The sequence below is a fragment of the Antechinus flavipes genome, chromosome 3 (assembly GCF_016432865.1).
Source record: "Antechinus flavipes isolate AdamAnt ecotype Samford, QLD, Australia chromosome 3, AdamAnt_v2, whole genome shotgun sequence".
NCBI lineage: Eukaryota > Metazoa > Chordata > Mammalia > Dasyuromorphia > Dasyuridae > Antechinus > Antechinus flavipes.
Window position 1 is genome coordinate 372,263,864 of NC_067400.1, and position 20,203 is coordinate 372,284,066.

The 20,203-nt window shown below is 35.4% G+C and overlaps 1 protein-coding gene across 2 annotated transcripts in view; it reads right to left on the reverse strand.

The window, feature by feature from the left end:
* ZEB2 (zinc finger E-box binding homeobox 2) overlaps nucleotides 1-20,203 on the reverse strand; it is a 148,525-nt gene that overhangs the window by 6,113 nt on the left and 122,209 nt on the right. For both annotated transcript variants that reach the window (XM_051985826.1, XM_051985827.1), the window contains 5 exons: nucleotides 17,669-17,857; nucleotides 16,749-16,963; nucleotides 13,950-14,058; nucleotides 10,972-12,950; nucleotides 9,327-9,507 (listed from right to left, as the gene is read on the reverse strand). In XM_051985826.1, the coding sequence (XP_051841786.1) occupies nucleotides 9,327-9,507; nucleotides 10,972-12,950; nucleotides 13,950-14,058; nucleotides 16,749-16,963; nucleotides 17,669-17,857 (2,673 nt within the window). The remainder of the gene's footprint in view (nucleotides 1-9,326; nucleotides 9,508-10,971; nucleotides 12,951-13,949; nucleotides 14,059-16,748; nucleotides 16,964-17,668; nucleotides 17,858-20,203) is intronic.

The window sequence follows — 20,203 nt, forward strand, 5'->3', positions numbered from 1 at the left end:
CAGATCAGCAATGAACAGGAAAAGAATCAAGGTGATATTGAGAAATAAATGATTTAACACTCATCATTCCAGTAAAAAAAAAAAATCAAGGAAAAGAAATCTTTAAAAAAAAAAAAACACAAATAAAAAAAGGTGTGCCTTGGAATCCAAATTGATTTCAAACAGGATTCCCTTCCTGCTTCCCCAAAGTTTTCCATGAGATGTCAGCTACTCGTTGAGTGTTAAAGTACTCTTCAGCAGCAGAATGCAGTATTTCCTTTGGCATCCTAGGCAATTTCTAACCAGTGTTTGGAACTTGAAACCAGTGCCAAGCCTAAACACATCTGGTTGATTCCAGGCCACAAATAGCACTGGAATGCCTTCAACACCTTCCATAGCTGCCATGCTTAAAAGTTTGATTCCAAAATAGAACTGACAAAAAATACTTATCAGTCTGATGCTTCACAACAAAAATCAGAAATGTGTCATGCAATAGCAAGACATATAATCATAACATATATGTAGCTACAAGTTTCATCAATACAAACTCACATTTCATTCAATTGAATTTAAAAACATTATTATCATTAATCCTGTTTTTTCATTTGCTAAATGTCATATTGTGAGGTGAGCCCATTCCATCCATGTCATTTATACAATTTTGCAGCTATATGTAATATCAGTTAGTAATTAATTTTGCCTTTATGGAATACTTTTTTTTTTCATAAAAGCTATGTATATTGCTTTGCACTCTATCATTAAATGGATTCTATCTTAATAGTATATTCAATAGAGTTGCGGTGATGAAGCATGAGATTAGGATGTGAATAAGTTATCCACCTGGAAGGCAGGAGAAGAGAAGGGTGTTTCTTGGTGACTGCAATATTGTATTGGAAAATAGGAGAGCTACAATTCTACTGGGAAGTTTAAGGCAGCTAATAGTCTAGGAGAAAAAACACAATTCAAACCACAAAAAGCCACTCCTTGTCCCTTGGAAAAGATGTGATGAATGAGTATTCTAAATAGCAGAAGAGAGAATTCCAATGGAGAGTCTAAAGTCTGGAAAGATGGCATGCTCTTTCATTTTGCAGACCACCATGGTGGAAAGGTAATTTAACACGACACAGAATATTTTAAGAAAGCAGAGATCATGCCTTCATGAAGGGTTTATGTGGTTGTGTTACAAGTCTGATCTTTCTTTACTGAACTTTATAGTAAATGAAATATTATCAAAAGAGGGTAAGAAGTTAGTAGTTAATTCGTTGAGCTCCTCTTGAATGGAAGATGAGTTAGATATGGTTCTTGCCATCAAAGGAGTTTACAATTTCATAGAGAAGATAAGACCTTTACACAAGTAACTATGATAAAGGGTAGAATTTAAATGTCATAATCTAGTCACAAAATAGCTATGAACTGAAAATTACCACATCTCTATCCATTGCTAAAATAAGATAACTATTTTGAATTTTGTTGCTGAATTTTGGGGTAAATTATATGAAGGATTAACTTCCTTCATCAGTTAATCAAACTGTGATTGTGTATGTGTGTGTGTGTATGTGTCTATACAACTTAAGGAGTGAGGCTCAGAGAGAATGAATGACTTTCATGGTCACACAAATAATAAATGTCAGAGGTGAGATCTGAACTTGTGTCTTTCTGGTTACAAGTATAGAACCTTATATAAACTAAGTCAAAATATATGGGAGAAACATCTGAGTCAAAGGCAATATTAATGAAATCATAAATAAATATCCTTTTGCTACCATAAGATAATATAGGAATGAATGGTAGCAGATCTATCTGCGGCCACTTACAAATAATACCTTGGTTTCTTTGCTATTATTGGGATAAATATCCTCCCATCTCATCTCCTTTGTTTTCCCTCAAGCTTTAATGCTTGATCCTTTTCTTATCCATTTGAAAACACTTTTTTCGCAGGTTTCTCCATTTCTATGTTTTTTACAATTAGTGGTGACAGTCACTATATTATATTTATTAAATTCTAGCCTTTCTCCACAGTTTTAATCTTATATTCCCCCATTTTCAGCTAGATACTTCCACCTCATCATACTTCAAGCTCAACTTGCCCCACATTGAATTTAACATCAACAGAATACAGTTTTTTGGTCAGTAGATTAAGCAACAAACGAATGCTGGTTTTGTAACTTGCTACCTGTGTAACACTGGCCAAATCACTTAAATTGATTCTCTCATTTATACAATTCAGGAGTTGAATAGGATGACTCTGAAGATCCATTCTACATCTAAATGTATCATCTTATAATAATGTCGTCTGTCATAGCCTCCAGATCAGTCATTTTTATTCTTTGCTATTTCTTGCATTCAATCAATTCTCAATGCCCACTTCTGATTTTACTTTTCTTTCCCTTGATCTCCACTTATACTGCCACCAAAATGGCTCATATCCTTAGTGCCTTTTAATTTTTATAATAGCCTTCCTGTCCCCAAACTACATAGGCAGCTAGGTGGTGTAAGGAATAGAATGCCAGGCTTAGAGTTAGGAGGACGCAAGTTCCTGATTTCAAATCTGGCCTTAGACACTTATTTTAACCGTATGACCCTGGCAAAGCATTTAACCCTATTTGCCCTAGTTTCTTCATCTGTAAAATGAGCTGGAAAAAGAAATGGCAAACCACTCTAAGGAAATCTCAAATGCAGCTACAAAAAGTCAGACATAGCTGAAACAACACTAAACTATTTCTGCCCACCCTAATCCTTCACTCTGTTGCTCAAATAATTTTTGCATACCAATTTTGATCATATTTATTCCTTTTTTCAAGAATGTACACTCCTTGAGGGATGAGATTTTTTTCCAAAAAAAAAATTGTTTTTCTTTATATCCCTAGTGGTTAGCATAGTGTCTGACACTTTTAAATGCTTAGAAAATGTTTGAGGAATGACTAACTGACTCCACAGTTTGACTCCAGCTTTAACTAGCACATCTCCTGTTTGTATATACTAAATTGCTGCTAAATTGGAATCCTCTCTGTCACATGTTATATGTTCTTGTTCTAAGATTTCTCTTCTGTATGTCTTTGTTCATACTGTTCCCCATGCTTGGAATGAATTTTCCCCCAATCTCTTCCTATTGAAATCCCGGCCTTCCTTCCAATTCAACTCAGATGCCATCACTGAAGGCTTGCTTCATCCTGACCTCTTACTTCTCAGTTGCAATAGAACTTTCTCTCATATCATTTCAGATAAAATTTTCTTGAAGTTCTTTTTTACCTAGAAAATTATATCATTTATTGTTGTACCTTATTTTTCTCCTCCCTTTCCTTTCTCCTTTTAATAATGACTATGAGTAAGATGCAGATAAAGAAAACGGACCTGTGATTTTATTGGTATAGAAATTTTCAGGTGAGGAGATTTTCTTTACCAAAGCATCTTCTCTGTATCTTATAATTTTTTAAAGATGCCTAAAACATTGAGGTCCAGTGACTTGTCCAGGGTCACACAAAAAGTAGGTGTCAAAGTCAAGATCTAAATCCTTCCAGGTTTTGGGGACAGTTCTCTATTAGACCACCGTGTCCATGCTGGTCTTTGACAGGTATGTCTCATTTCATCTGTGCATTCTCAGTAGCTCATACAATGCCCTATGTCTATGTCTGTACATAGTAGTGCTTAATAATTGTTTGCAGAAATGAACCGAATAGATGAATTCTTCTAAGTTCTGGTGAAATCAATCCAATTAGAACATGCGACATTTCTAGCTCTTTACTGGTCATGCTGCTGCGTGTAGTTAGCTAGATTGTTTTGATTATTTTGAAAGCATTTTAGAGTAAAAATGACTTTCTGTTGTAGACCAAAATACCATATAATTAATTTTGAAAAAAAAATAGAGACAAATTTCAGTATAAATTCCCCCAAAGAGAAACTTTAAAAAATGTTCTCCAAACTTCTCTTAATGGCTAAATGTAGAACAAGGCTATCTCATGTGACTAAAAGACATGAATTCTATACCTGCGTCTTGTTCTATTTCAGAATGTCTCCTTTCCTTTGAAGTTCTCCAGATGAAGGGTTCATCTTTTGTTCTTATTTGAAATGAATTGATGGTCTTAATCAGATTGATTAAGAGCACTCAAATCACTTCTGTTTTGGGATTGCTTTCTGAATCTGCTTTTCATGAGAAAGCTACAAAGTGAGCTACCAATGGAATGATTCTCTCTTCCTGAGGTATAACATTATTAGGAACACAGGATTTGGGGTCTATAAGAGAAGCATAAGTAGCTTAAATTAAATTAGTGCTCATAAAATATTCTGTGGCTAGAGATTACTTTCCAGAGCATACTGTCACTAATAAAGAATATTTTTATAGCGTGAAAACATTAATATGGCTTCATGATCTGAAGGAAGTATATGGAATTTATCTTAAAATATAATGCATTTTCTTTTTAATGAAATTAGGAAAGTTAAATTCTAAATGAGTTGATTTTAAGATGGATGATGTAATGGAAAGAAAAGTGGATTGTGAACTTGGAGTCCTGATTTTTAGCACCAACTCTGTCATTAACTCACCATGTGAACTTGAGCAAGTCATTTAACTTCTCTGGGCCTCAGTTTCCTCACCTGCAAAATGAGGGAGTTTGGTCTAGATAATGTCTCTTCTAATTCTAAGAGTCTATGAATTGAGGAACAAAGTTTTTATTCTTCCAAGTCATCTGAGTGCTTGGAAAGAGTTACTGTAATAAAAGGAAAGAGGAGGGAAGTTGAAGAGAGAGAGAGGAAAGAGAGAGACACAGAAAGAGACAAAGAAAGAGATAGAGACAGAGATAAAGAGAGACAGAGAGAGAGAGAGAGAAAAGAGAGACAGAAGCAGAGACAGAGGCAGAGAGACACACATAGAGAGAAAAAGAAATACAAAAGTTCTAGGAAAAAAGGGAGAGATCACAAGGAAATCTGCAGAAGTAAGAACATGAAATAGGCAGTCTTGGTTTGGACTTACTTAGAATATAACCCTGAATAAGTTACTTAAACTCTCTGAGCTTCAGTTTCATCGTCTACAAAATAGAGATAGTAATTTTCCTATCTCAGTGGGCTGTCGTGCAAAAAACATATTAAATTTTGTGAACCTTAAAACACAATATAAATGTGAGTAGTAACTTCTATTATTACACATACCGAGCAAAAAGGAAATATTGATGGAGAAAAATATTTGACTCCTGTCACACACACTAGGAAATGTCACCAATTGGTATACCTTCTAATCTAGTTTAAAGAGATAGTGGTTTATACATTCATCTTTTGTTCAATTGATTGAAATCAAGAGCTCCTAGAAATACATTTGTATAGGAATGAGGTTCAGAGAAACATCCAAATTTCTGAATGCTTAAGGCCTTTTGAGGCTTATTTTTTCTTTAATCTCTAGCTGAATGATTCACCTGGAAGCTAGAATGATGTTTGAAATGAATCATATGGCAGAAGGTTTAAGATATAAAAACAGTAGTGTGTAACCTAAGAAAGAATTTGACTAGTGATTGACTTAACCCCTAGGCTTTCAGCTCATTTTGAATAAAGAAGACCTAAGGAAGTTAGTGGAGTAGATACATGAGTCCCAATAGTGTATGATCAAAGGAATTTTCAAATTAGTATTTTAAAGCAAGCCATACATGGAATTCACAAGCTTTCTTTGTGATAATTAACATTTTTGGTGCTGGAATGCAGCAAAAGCCAATCCTTAAGAGGATTTTTTTTTTCTACTCAGAAAAAGAAACTAAGAAATCATAAATTTCAAAAATTAAAGATTATGTTGTTCTATTAATGATGGTCAAAGTAAGTTAACTGTGAACAAGGATCAAGTAGAATGAGAGAGAGAGGTGGGGACAAAAGGTAATGGTAGATTAGCTTTCAACAAATGAACTTTAAAATATAAATTTACTAAAATGGTTTGTCCTAAAGACCAATTCAAATACTTCAGACACTCTTTCAGTATATCATAAAATGAGCTCAGACCTCCTAGTTACCATATGCCTCACAACATTAGCAATAATGAAGGCTAATTGTGAACCAAAGCAGCAGTGGGCAGCTCTGAATACATTTTTGGTTAACTTTATAATGGAATGACTGACTATGGCCACATAAATTAATAATAGGATTTAGTCTTCTAGAGAAACAAATTCAACAGGTCAAAGAAAAAATACATAGGATTCTAAGAACATATGCATTATAATTTCTTCCTTACTACTTTTCAAAAGAAAACATTCTTAATGTTAAACTATGAATTCAGCCAATGCATCATTATCAATGACAAATTTAGAATTAATATCTATCTGAATATTTGTTTAATTTACTTTATTATTGCTAACCCTAGAAATCTAGATGTAGCTTCCATTAATGATATTTTTGAGAATCTTATTAAACATAAAAATCTTACTATTAGTCATTTGTTAAAAATACAAGACCTAGATATTCAATTAAAAAGGGAAATTGACTAAATTTCTATATATGTTATGATAATAGAAAAATAAATCGTGATCTTCCTTTTGGAAACCAAGCTCAGAAATAAGGACAATTTGTCATATGTTGAGTCAAGAGAGCAAGAAGTTGACAAGCCAGAAAACTAATAAGGTGGAAACTAACAGCAGAATTATTACCTGCTAATTCAGAGAAGTGATATTGTGGTTACTATTCTGTAGATAGGAAATAAACTTTAGAGTATCAGGTCTCACATCTTAAAAGAGCAAATTGTTTTGTTTAAATGCAGTTTATTTTGGAAAAAAATTCAATATGGATAATTTCATTATTCATCTTCCTGCTTATCAATTGGCTTTTAATCTCATTAAGACTATTGACCTTAAAGTCAATCTACTTGTGAACGTTAGCCCTATCTTAATATATATGTAGGGCAGCTCCAAGATAAGACCTTTACAGAAGCTGTTCTGTAAAAGGTAATGTTTGTACATGGTTATGTTAAAATCATTCAGAAACAGAAAAGTGTCCTTGCTACTGCTTCTGTTAAACAGTGGGGGTTAAATTGTGAAATATGAAACAGATATTTCATAACTGAACATGCTTAAAATATTAAAGTTAGTTGAATTTTCTAACCTAAAAGGGTCAGCAATGTCTATAACAACTCTCAAATATTGACAAAAATATTTATGAATGAGGTACAAGGATAGGGAAAATTTTAAGTCCGATGTATTTTCTGGTTATGAACTCAAAAGTAATTTATAAGTATAGTTTTAATATACTTCCTCTTTCTCTTATTCCATATCCTTACTTCCTCCTTCCCCAAATAATTCTAGTTCTTTGGTATATACTTTGCTTAAAAGATTTAAATCTGGACCCTTTATTACAAATTGAAATGTTACTATTCTCTCTCTCTCTCTCTTTCTTTCTCTTTCTCACTCTCTCTCTCTCTCCTCTCTCTCTCTCTCTCTCTCTCTCTCTCTCTTTCTCTCTCTCTCTCTCTCTCTCTCTCTCTCTCTCTCTCTCTCTCTCTCTCTCTCTCTCTCTTCTCTCTCTCTCTCTCTCTCTCTCTCTCTTTCTCTCTCTCTCTCGGTTTATTGGCCCCTTACTCTATCTTCTCATAGATTTCTCCATCAGTTCAGTTAGAGTTCAGGACACAGAAAAAACAACAATGTGATCAAGTTGAAGGAAAGCTGCATCAAAAATTAGGATTCCCGAGTTTTCCTAACAGTTTAAATTTTCTACTAGCTAGGTCCAAACTCAAAACTCTATCTTACTCTCTGTTAAATTCATGAAAGGCATCCCCCACGATAGTGCTTTAAGGTTTGCAAAGGATTTTACACGTATCATTTGATCCTCACAACAAACTTGATAGGTCGGTATGCCTGATATTATTATTCCCATTTTATAGACAAAGAAATTGTGTCTCAAAGTGACTTGTGCTTAGTCAAACACATAGAATGTCATAAACCACTCCCTCCTCCCTAGGAAAATATATTTTCCTTAAAGTTAAGGGACATTTTTTTCCCTTTTTATTTCACTAAAGAATCTAGTATAAGGCTGTGCATATAGAAGATATTTAATAAATGTTTATTGGATTAAATTGAATAGGAAGCAGGATTTAAACCCAGATCTCGCCTGACCCCAATTCCTGTTCTTTTTCCATTGAATTATAGACTTTTTCTGGACTTTTGAGTAGAGAATGAGGTTTAGCAAAATGATGGAAAGTTGTTTTTTTTTTTTTTAGCTTTAACTTTATTCTTCCTCAACTAACCTAACTCACAGCTACTTTTTGCCCTAATCAAATCCTAATCCATCCTAAGTCAATCTCCTCTTTCATCTGCTTCAACATGGAAAAGTGCAGAACTACCAATGCAAAATAGCTCTTTGGATATGGTGAACAAATCGTCTCCCCATATTCAAAGTCATCAGAACTTCACCTTAAATTTGGCCTGTACCAAATTTCCAAATGTGCAGAATTTACAAAATATAGAACACGGAATGTTCTGTGGGCATTTCCCCAGAATGACAGAATCACAAAATTTGAGAGTTGGAAGGGATGTCAGTGGCCATTTGTCCAACCCATACCCGAACAAGAATTCCCTCTACAACATACCCGACGAGTGGTCATCCAGCCTTTGCTTGAAGACCTCCAATGAGAGGGAACACACCACCTCCTGAGGCAGCCCATTCCACTTTTGGATAGCTCCAATTGTTAGCAAGTTCTTCCTTATTTTGTACCATTTCCCAAAGTTAGGAGTGCATGAATTAGGGATGAAGTAATACATTTTAAGGATTTTTGTTTTAGTTTTCCATCCAAAGATAATTTCATTATCTCCTTTAGAACACAACTTCAAGTACATACTCTGCATCCCTTTTCCCTTCCTCTTCAGGATTTGTTTATGGTACCAGCATGGCTACCTGAGCTTCGGGAACCCTTCCATAGCTGTCCCTCTCCGCTACCCAAATACCTGGCAAACAACAGCAGCAATAGCTGGTTGTTTGGTGTTGTATTGATGAAACAGACAACTGGTTCCCTGACTTGTTTTCAAGCAGATGCTTTAATAGGGGGTATAGTCACGGTCTAAGAATACCAAGACTCATCTAATATCTAATCTTCTGAATGCCATATCCTCTCACAGCACTACCCACTAAGCTATTCTCCGACATAATTTGTGAATCCAGCTTACAGATAAGTCAAAGGAGGTGAAGACAAATGCATTTATAATTACGCACAGGATCCAATAAACAGGCAAAGAAAAAAAAAAGTCCAACTGAGCTAGGCAAAAGCATTATTTCTTCCTTGTTGAAAGTATCAGCATATGCTACATCTTATGTCGCACAAGTGTACTCATTAAATATTATGAAATGTACAGCATGCAGTGAAGCTCTAACTAGCTAGTTAAAGTCATTCATACCTGTGTGTTCGTATTTATGGCGCAGAAGGGAACTGCTTTTCTGGAATGTCTTGTCACATAAGTCACATGCATACATGCCACTCTCTGTCTTCTTGATCTTCTTTCGGGACAGACAGGAGTCAGAATCTGTCATGTCATCTAGGCCTGACATGTAGTCTTGTGTTCCATCAAGCAATTCTCCCTATGATGGAATCAAATAGTTTATCTAACACATTCTATTTCTTTTGCCATACTTTTCTACAACACTCTGGATCCTCACAATGTGACATTTGGAATTTCTCAAAGACAATATTTACAAATCCATCTAAATTATTTTATTTTAAATGACATATTTCAAATCTAATATCATTCTGTTATATCTCATAAATGAATAATATAGGAAGCACTTCTGTCCCGGAGAGGAGATTTCACTATTTTTTTTTTTTTTTGATAAGATAAAGGAGAAAACTCCATAGGTAAAAAAAAAAAATGAATATTTATAAGAAATTTTTAAAAATGATCTCATGACATACGTATAAGAAAATTGTTTATTTTTCAAGGGCCTAACTTTAGAAATAACTGTAGCTGTAGAAAACCATTTTAATTGAATTTCATATTTAGGTACAAAATGTTATTATTATGCAATCTATTTAAATGTATGTCTACTGACTAAAGGCCTCAAGCTATATTTTTATATTTAATTTTGTAATTTGAAATAGGGAATATTAATAACACTTTTTATCAATGTTCTATCTATGTTAAAACAGCCTTCAGCATTAAGCAATAATGAATGTGGATCAGTAAATTATTAAATTTCTTGATATTTATTTTGTCTTGATCCTAAGGAGTGCAAACTTGCATGATAACATACATTTCCATTTGCTATCACACAGTTCAGTTTTCTTAGACTACGTCTGCACTAATTAATATTAGAGAAGATTAAATAGGCTTAAATACATTTACAAAGAGGGCAGATGTACTGTAAATTGGAATACTGGAACAGCTGTTATGGAGGTACAGTGCTGTTTGTGCTCCTATTGTGCAGGCAGGGATTACTCTCCATGATGTTAAAATGTACCTGATTTTTACATTTGAAACTGTAAAACATTTACTAGTCAGTAAAATTACTAATGGAACTTAATAAGACATAAGGGAATGTCTTAAAGTATCTTAAAATTATTCTTCAAAATCGCTCCACTAAACCATGTTATACACACACATATACACACATACACACAGAGCATATATATCTGTTCTTACATATTGTGAACATCTGTAAAGGTATGTGACTGCTGTGGACTATAATTTTTGGCATATACATAAGGCCTACCAAATGTTGTTAGCAATATAAAATTCTAATGGCTGACAAATACAATATAAATAAACCTCAAAAATAAATGTTAAGTTCTTCCAAATGTGCTTTTATCTTTTTTCTTTTTTAGCAAATGTGCTTATATAGTACAGTATTCCAGTGTTACATCCATTTATTTTTCTAGCCCACTCAGTTTTTCAAGTGGAAGTTAAAATAAACTCTTCTACTCCTGCTAAAAATACATTTGATTTCTCCCCCAACCCCCAGATTATTTTTTCCTAAGAGAACATAATCTATACAATTGTCAACAGTTCATTTTTTTTTTTTTCAGCAGGAACACAGCCTGTCCCATACCTGAAATCCTTGTTTCCGTTGGTACTTTCTCCTTTGCTGCATGTCAGCAAAAGTAGCTGCTCCAGTTGGGTAGGTATAGGCCATATGTGGTAGGAAGCTCATCTGATCTAGTCCCGGGTATGGTCGCAGCCCTGGAATACTGGTCTGCACTGGTGGCATAAATGTGGCAGGGGGAAATGCGCTTTGTGGTGGGAGGGTCGTGTATAAAGGTTTGGCACTAAATGGGTTCATACTGAATACTGGATTAGTGCTTTTATTATCCAAGTTATTTGAATTTGAAAACTCCTTCTTGATAAAAGTCAAGTTTAGAGGTTCATCTGAATTTTCAGATGATAAAGAAACACTGTTATGGTCTAAATTTATGCTACTAGCTTTTGTTTTGTTCTTTGTGGCTATAATACTTTTGGGTTCCTTCATTTGTTTTGGTAGCGACAAGTCCAAAGGCTCAGCCTGGAGCTCCTCGGAGGAGAAACTGTTTGGAGTGTAAGAACTACTATGGGAGTTTTTAGAAGATGTGGAGGAAAGATTTAAAGGAGAAGGAGTATTACTCCTGGAGTGGTCCAATTTATCAACAACTGGTTTAATATTGGTAAAGTGGGTGGGTTTTGTTAGCCTGAGAGGAGTATCACAATTAGTAACACTGTTATGGAGTTCAGCTATAGAAGGTGATGTTATAGAGTCCATGGGCTTTACAGGAGACCTGGCTGATAAAGAGTCTTTAGTGGGCGTGTTATTGGTGGCAGCCAGCGCCACCTTGGCACTGGTCCTTTCCAGTGATGGCGACCTGGAATTGGAATACTGGTACACTTTTCGTTGTTCAAACCATTCCTTCACAAATTCCTGAGGAAGGCCGACAGCAATGGAAATTTTCAGTAGTTCATCAGAGTTAGGTTCCATATTCATAGCATAATACGCTTTAAGTACAGACATGTGGTCCTTGTATGGGTTGATGGGGCTAGTCATTCCTTTCTCAGAAAGTACTGATGACAACAGGAGAGCTTTGTTATCCACAAACATTTCAGATTTGTTGGGAACTATGCTTTCATGAGGCTGAAGGACTGCCTTGATTTCCTCATTCATTTTGCAAAGGTAACGCTCATGCTGGTGTAAGGGAATGGGACCGGGAAAACTTTCTTTGCAGAACTGGCAGGAAAACGGAGTGGATATGTTATGGTTCTCCATCATCTTGTCTTCTGTGACCAAGTCTATTAAAGTACGCAACTTCTCCTTCTTAATGGTACTGAGCGGCCTCCTGGAGTCGGTCGTTAAGCTCTGGAGGCAGGCTTTGGCTTCGTTAACTTTCTCTAAAGTATAGTCAATAATACTTTTAGTGGCACCATTGTGACTCACGACAGGAAGACCCACAGGTGGGATATTGGGAGAAGTGACTCCTTGTTCCTCAGCTTGAGAGCATGGATCCTTCATGTGATAACCCTTTAGCTTTGAGATTTCTTCAGCCTTGCAATCCATTTTTTGCCTGGAAACCGTGTTGTCCACAATCTGTAGGACTTTCTGTACCTCGCTTAAATTACTACCTATTGTAGGAAACCCGAGGAGGGGGGCTTCCATTCCTACACCTAAGTGCTGCATTGGACTTTGAGCAGAGGGATGGACTCCTAATGGGCTGGTTGCTCCGAGTCCACCATTCATAAAGGGACTAGCGCCACTAAACCCATGTGTGGCCATAAGAACTTTATAGTCATTGAAATCTAGTGGTTCTGTTTTAATTTTAAGTAAGCCCGTTTGTTCAGACATACTAAGTGGTTTTCCATTCTCCAATTTGTTTCTCAGCTGTGAAATGGCTGAATTAGTGGGAGAGGAAGAAACAGAATTAGGAGAAGAACCCGTCTTGATATTGTTTCTCATTCGACCATTTACGGAGATTAAACCAATGCATTTCTTGCTGCTGATGTGAGAACTGTACGAGCCAGAGTGTGAGAAACGTTTCTTGCAGTTAGGGCACTCATAGGGTTTTTCACCTAAAATGATAATTAAAACAGACATTATACTATCTTATGATAGGTAGCAATCTAATTCAGCTACTGGAGTAGGTAGCCACCCAAGTGATTAAGTGGAAAGGGCAAAAATGAGGCTGCTCTGTATTCTAAATGTTTAAATCAGAATTATTTGACCATAACTGTTTCCTAAGTTTTATCTACACTGAGTTGACATAGTTCAGGATGTCAGCTGTGCAAGGTGAACAGCTATCTATTCTGCTTTCAGGAAGGATTCCGAATCTCCCTTAGCCATCGGCAGCCTCCCATTTTAAGAGTGTGTCAGATTAATGTGTGGTCAATAGCACAATAAAGATGTCACACTATTTAAAGGGGAGTGGAGCCATGGTTTTAATCAACTTTGTAGAGATTCCATTGATTCCCCCAATCCTACAAGTCCTTTGAATAGCTTCCAATTTGGTAATAAAATGCTTGGCAGAGTTATCAGACTTGTTCTGGGATGGAAATCTAAAAGGTAGGTTTTTCTTTGCTCAAACACAGATCCCAAGATTGAAGTAACATTTAGAAAATCTCTGCCCCCTGTCTTTCTAACAAAATTCTTAATTCATATGATTACACGGAACTTTCTTATATCTTTCTTAGTTATAAAAAGATAAACTACATTGAATTATCTTTAATTGCCTCCCCCACTTTGAAACTGAAGCTTTTTAGGCCAAAAGATTATTCAATATAAGCAAGGGTTCAAGGGAGGAGGGGGAACCCATGTATATTTCTTTGAGCTCTGGGAACAAAGCAAAGCATTTATAATTTTTAATAAGTGTTAGTATTACAAATCTTTTCACAAGACAGTGCTATTAATGGTAGGACAAATCTCATGAGGATGAGTCAGGCACACATAATTTATGAAATACCTTAGTAGCTCTAAAAAAGCTACAAACAGAACTGTGTAAATTTTAAACAATCTTTAAAACTCAGCTAATTAAACAGAATGCAAATGAGAGCACCAGCACCTCTGCTACTCACCACTGTGAATTCGCAGGTGTTCCTTCAGATGGTGTTTATATTTGAAGGCCTTGCCACACTCTGTGCATTTGAACTTGCGATTACCTGCTCCTTGGGTCAGCATTTGATGCTAGGAAAGGAACGGAGGCAGATATCAGTCATATGCAAGAAGAACAAAGACATTTTGGTAGACTAGAAAGGACACCTCTTTTTCAGATAGGCCAAAAGGTCTGTGTGCACATTTATTTCTTTGCCCAGTCTTTCAGTATTGCCATAAAAGTTATAATGTTTGCAGTAAACTGAAACAAATAAAAAAAAATTGCTTTAGCACAAGTATCCAATATTTGCTTCAGAATTATTTTTGAACTCTCTTTTCCAAAATGACTCTTTAAGTTGTCCTGAGATGAGAGGAAATCATTTATATAAATGTTTGTAGATCTTCACATTCACTGCAAAATGTAAAACTTGGGAATTCCCTACTCTAATGCACCAGAGACTAACAAGGGGGAAATGAACCATTTTCCTGAAAACTCTTAAGTCATCTTGAAAATGTAAAACCACAATAATTAAAATTTCTTTACAAGTTTAAAGTGCATCATTCTATGCTGTGGCAATTTCAAATTTAAAGAAGTAAAAACACTCGATCAAAAATGCTTCATCATTCAGTAAACATATTCAGACATTCTTTTCAGGATGTTAGTTTCAAATGTAAACTGATTTTTTTTTTAAATCAAGGTGTTGCATATCAGACTTCTTTCACTATAAAATGCAAGAGATAATATCCCAGGTGATAACTTCTTGAGCAGTTTTAACACAAGACTAGTAGGAATAATTACTGATAGTTTTCATTTTTGTTAATTTTTACTTTTAGTTTTTGTGCTAAGGAGTAGGGACAAATCCAGAAAAAAAAGTTTGCTGAAAAGCCAAGTTAAAAGTAGTGAAGATATAATTAAACACAGCTGACCTTTTTAAACAAGAGAAAAAAAGTATTGTGATTTTTGAATTCTTAAAAAAAAAAAAAAAGATTCAGTCATCTACTCTGGATGCTCAAGGTAGGAGGTCAGCCTTTTTTGAGCAGCAATGACACAAAAGCCTTTTGCAAAAAGACAGCACAGAAACGGTATGACAACTGCTAGGGTGTGCTGAATCTTCCCACATTCCTAGTGAGACAGATGGTGTTACATGGGACACAGGGAGGTTTGTTCAAACAGCAGCAACCTTCAAAGATCAAGCAGAGCCCAGCCCGCCGAGCGCCATTGAGGGACCAGCGCTCATATGTTGCTGAGTTGCATAAACAAACAGCAACAGCTGCTTTGTCTCCCCCCACAGCCCTCAGAGGACTACTATAAACTTTAGTTGTGCCACTGTTAATATGATACAATCATTTTAATTTACTAATTGTAAATGCCATGAGCAAATGAGGGGACTTTTCAACACCAAAGCTACCATTCATAATGCGCCAACACAATCACACTTCTGCATATGAAATTTAAGACAGTTATGATAGATAAATATCTAGGCAGTTTTTTCCTTAGCACTTTAGTGAAATAAAGCAAAGGAAAAATACGTATTACATAAGTGTAAATATGCAGACATTTTTCCATATTTGAACTTTGAAAAGCAGGTCATGGAAAGAACCCCATCAGCTGCAGTTTAGGATGATTTACATCCCTCGTCCACTTAAGTGGTAAAATTCCAGATCGAAGGATGATCGGCATTACTTGGTGTCTGTTTCCCTAACCAATTTTCTTCCTCGTAAAAGATGAAGTCAACAAAATCAAACAAAATGTAAAAAAAAAAAAATCTCCCCCTCCCCCAATATATCAAGGTAAAAAAAAAGACATGAATGTGGTATAAAGGCCTGTATAACGTGACTTCATCCATCTATCTGGACTTTAGGCACACCATTTCCGTTTCCACTCTAACACTTCATACACTCAATTTGCAGATATAATTCTCTTAGGATGCCAGAAATAGCAATTTTGCTAAAACATTTAAAGAGCACTGTGAAGCAGTTCCATTGAATCACTTTATGAGTTTAAGTAAGCTGTAGTTACCTGTTCAGGCTACAGAGCTGTCTTTTTCTTTAAAGAAGCCAAGGAAAAAAAAAGCACCAAATAAACCAGAAGAATTTTAACATTTTAACGTGCATACACATATACACATACTTAGGTATACAATTACACATATGTGTATATGTGTGTGTGTGTGTGTGTGTGTGCATGTCCAGAAAGAATAATTTTTATTTGCTTTAGTTATGCTAGCATATGCAGTGCAATCGTGTGTGTGTGTATGTGTGTGTGTGTGCATTTTTGATTTTCCTCAAAACATTCAATTAGATTTTATAAACTACCAGGAGCATGCAAAACTATCTACCTGATTGAAGATGTTAAATGACAAATGAAAGAAACACACTCATCTTTTACTATGACTTAGGAATCCCATATGCAAAAAATTGCAAAGTAAAAGTAGGTGAAAAATGGAATTAAAATTGCTGAGATGTTTAATAATGTATAATTAAAATGCTACAGTTTCATTCACTTTTTGAGGAACATAAAAATGAAACTAAAGTCAAGTTAAAGTGCAAATAAAATTTCTAAATTAGAAATTAACACACTCATTCGATCGTGAACATAGGACTATTAAATCATATTAGAAGAGACCATCAAAAAATCATTTAGACCTCAATTAAAGCTATTACCATTAAAAGATCTGCATCTTCAAAATGCCATGAAAAATTAATAATGATTGCCAATCAAAGCAATATCGTTTCTCTAAGGGGTTATTATAGAAAGAAATCACTTAAAACCAACCCCCCACCTGATCTGTCCCTGGCTTGTGCGTCACCATATGCCGCTCGAGCTGGGTGCGGTAGGCAAACGTGTAGCTACAAAGAGGGCAAGAAAAGTTCTCCTCGTTCTTCTCATGGCGGTACTTGATGTGCTCCTTCAGCGATGTCAAGCGCTTGTAGCCCCGGTCGCAGTAGGGGCAGGTCAGCAGTTGGGCAAAAGCATCTGGAGTTCCAGGTGGCAGGTCTGTAGCCGAGAGACAGGAGAGAGAGAAGCAGGCCAAAAGGTCAGTAAATCAATGGCAGCTAATGGGCTTATTGCCCGGGATGGTATGACAGGAATCACTGCAATCTGCTCCGCCAGAGTGCCATCATTTCAGACTGGCCTCCGCACACACCAGTTCCCTCACACACCCAGGACAAACTTGTCTGAATCATTTCATACTGTGCTAGAAAATTAATTAATGACTTGAGCTTTTGGAGGGGAGGGGGGACAGAGATGTGAATAGCTGAAAAATGAAGAAATTTTCTTCAGGTGACCAGCGACTTGTATTTAATCTTTAAGTCACATAAAGTTACTGCTATGACTGTATGAAGAACCTTTGCAATTTTGCTTGATAAAAGTGTGAGGGTGATGGAGGCCAGCCTTTCTGAATTTCTTCTTCAGAAGTAAAATCCCTCAAAAAAGATAAGGATATTCTTGGATATTTCTCTCTTAGAAATAAGCTTTGATTGTTCCTGTTCTTCAACTGGATGTACAGAATGACACAAATTTGCTGACAAAAAAAATCACAATACACTAAAATTACAGTTCCAATCTTTGCTCATGAAATTCCATGCTTCTGCAGCTGTTCTTCAAATTTTAAGGTAAACACCCAGGCATGTAGTGCATTTGTAATTGCAACAGCTGCAAGGGGTCAATATTGTGGCTAAAAATGAATTACAGTCTCACCACTTTCTTCTTGCCCATTGGCCTCTGGAGTGCCAAGGCGAGACAGTTCCTCAGGGGCTTCTGGGTAAATAATGGCTGTGTCACTGCGCTGTAGGTACTCTGCGATGCTAACTGCATGGCCATCCCCTTCATCCAGTTTCCTTTTGGCAAAATATTCCTCAAAGTCCGACGTGCAATTTGCATTCTTAACTGAAATCATAAAAGAAAAAGAAATGGTTTTTCAGGGCTTTTTCCCAGAGAGCCTGAGCCAGTTTATGTCACTGTTTTCATGAAATGCTGATTCACAATGGAACTACAAATATATGGTTTATTTGCAAGAAGTGAACCAGATGACCAATTATTGATTGAACACTGCCCTGTTCTGGGCCATATCATGTGCTAGATACAAAAACTAAATGGTATTTTTCTTTAAAATAAATTATGACATTGTCTTTATTTCTTCCTGGAAAATTCATTTCTGGGTAATTTACAAAGGGAAAATACATTATTTCAAAAATGTTACTCAGTAAAATTTTACAAATAGAACCACATGTTTCCAGATCTTGACTGCTAGAAAATACAAGCCCAAAGCTACTTTTATAGTTTGCTATAAGTTTTCTTTCTTTTTTGAAAAAAAGGTATATCTAATTTTTTATTGCCCACCAAATATAACATGTTCCTAACCACAAAGACATCCTGTTTCTAAAAATATGCTTTTATTCCTTCTGTCCTCTGAATATCACATACAGGAATGAATGCAAAGCCTAAGATGTAGAGAGATAGGAATGTACTTTTTAAAAATGCATGACTGTTGACAAATTATAGGAAAGAGCATTCATGGTCACTTAAAGTTATACTTGTTACTTTCAATATTTTAAAACTGCCTGGAAATTACATCAGGTTAAACCTATTAATTGTAGAAAGGGGATAAAAATTAGCAGAAAAAAGCAAGAAGAGTTGAAGTGTGATTTCCCAGTGATGGAAACTAAGAAAAATGTGTCTTTCCAGCTAAAATAAATGAAAGTTATAAAATGGTTTTAGTGACATGTACAAGACTTTGTATATTTAAAACCTCTAAACATGTTTTTGAAATAATTTGTGATTTTAATATACAAAATCATTTTTTTTTGTGACAGAGAAAGAAGAGAGACAGAACTGGAGAGACAGAAAACCACACAGAGACACAGACACAGATAGAAACAGACAGACAGAGACTGACACAGAGACAAAGACACAGAGACAGACAGAGAGAAACAGAAAGAGAGAGAGTTAATGGTATACTTTAGCTATGTTTATAAGTTTACCGTTAGTAGAGCAATGAAAATGAATGGAGGAATGAATGAATGAATGAATGTTCAAAATTTCTCAAAAGTATTAGCATACTGATCCATGCTTCTCTCCCTCATCTCCTTCAAGTTTCTTTGCCATAAAAATAAAAAGTGATGAGAAAAATGGAATTTGCTGAATTTTGTGTACAGCAAGGTAATCATATTTTCTGTTTTTATCATCAAGAAATACCGAGATTTTTCTATAAGAATGTTTTAAAATGTAATCTTTAAATTTGACCTGAAACAATGGACAAGCTCATAGACTAAAATAAAAAGAAAACAAATTAGGATTTTAGAATTGTACCTTGTTGAATATTGAAATCAAGATACACGCAACATTTAACATTACTATTCTCAAACTTTTTTCTCTATTTTTGTAAATTTAGTGGGAAGCTAACCAAATCTGTGCATTAACAGAATGGTCAACACTACTCAAATGTCCTTTATTTTCCTCAAGGATAGACCTTGTTAAAGTTGTTTGGAACTTTGGTTTGAGCCTTTTTTAAAAAAAAGTAATATCGTATAAAAATAAATGAATAGTGCGTATTTGTTACCCGTAGACATTTTCCTGATATTGTGAACACTTTCCCAAGGATATAAACTGGTGATGATTGTGATACTGCCATTTACTTGCATCATAGTAACTGAGGCCTGAAGAAACTTAACTTACACAAACAGACCACCAAAATGACTATGATAGTGAGAGATATTATCATCCTTGGTGGCTTGAGTGGCATCTATACTAACCATCCTACTTTTATCCTGATATTCTAGTAACCATCTGAATTATTTGGACACAGCTGCATTGTGCAGCCTGATTTTTTATTTGCATATGAATGTCTCCATTGAAAAATGGAATCAAATGCAAATGGATGTTTCAATTGTATTTATATTTATATCCTTTGGCTTGTGTGGCAAAAAGAAATGCTAGACATTTCTGGATATGCATAGTTCTTATCCAGTTTTCTTCTAGCACTATAACTCGTTGATTTGAAAAACAAATCATTTATAAGGTGACATTAGGTTATTTCTGTTAGACTTCTGAATAAGATGCTGAGGAAAAGATTTTCTGAATGCTGCCTATAGCTGTCAAATGGTGCTTCCATTTGGAAAGAGTGCTTCATATGTACCACACATCAGTCAACAAGTGTTTATTGTGGCCCTGTTTCATGTGCCCAATATTATGCTAGACTCTACGAAGGAAGATATAAAAACTAACCTAGTTTAA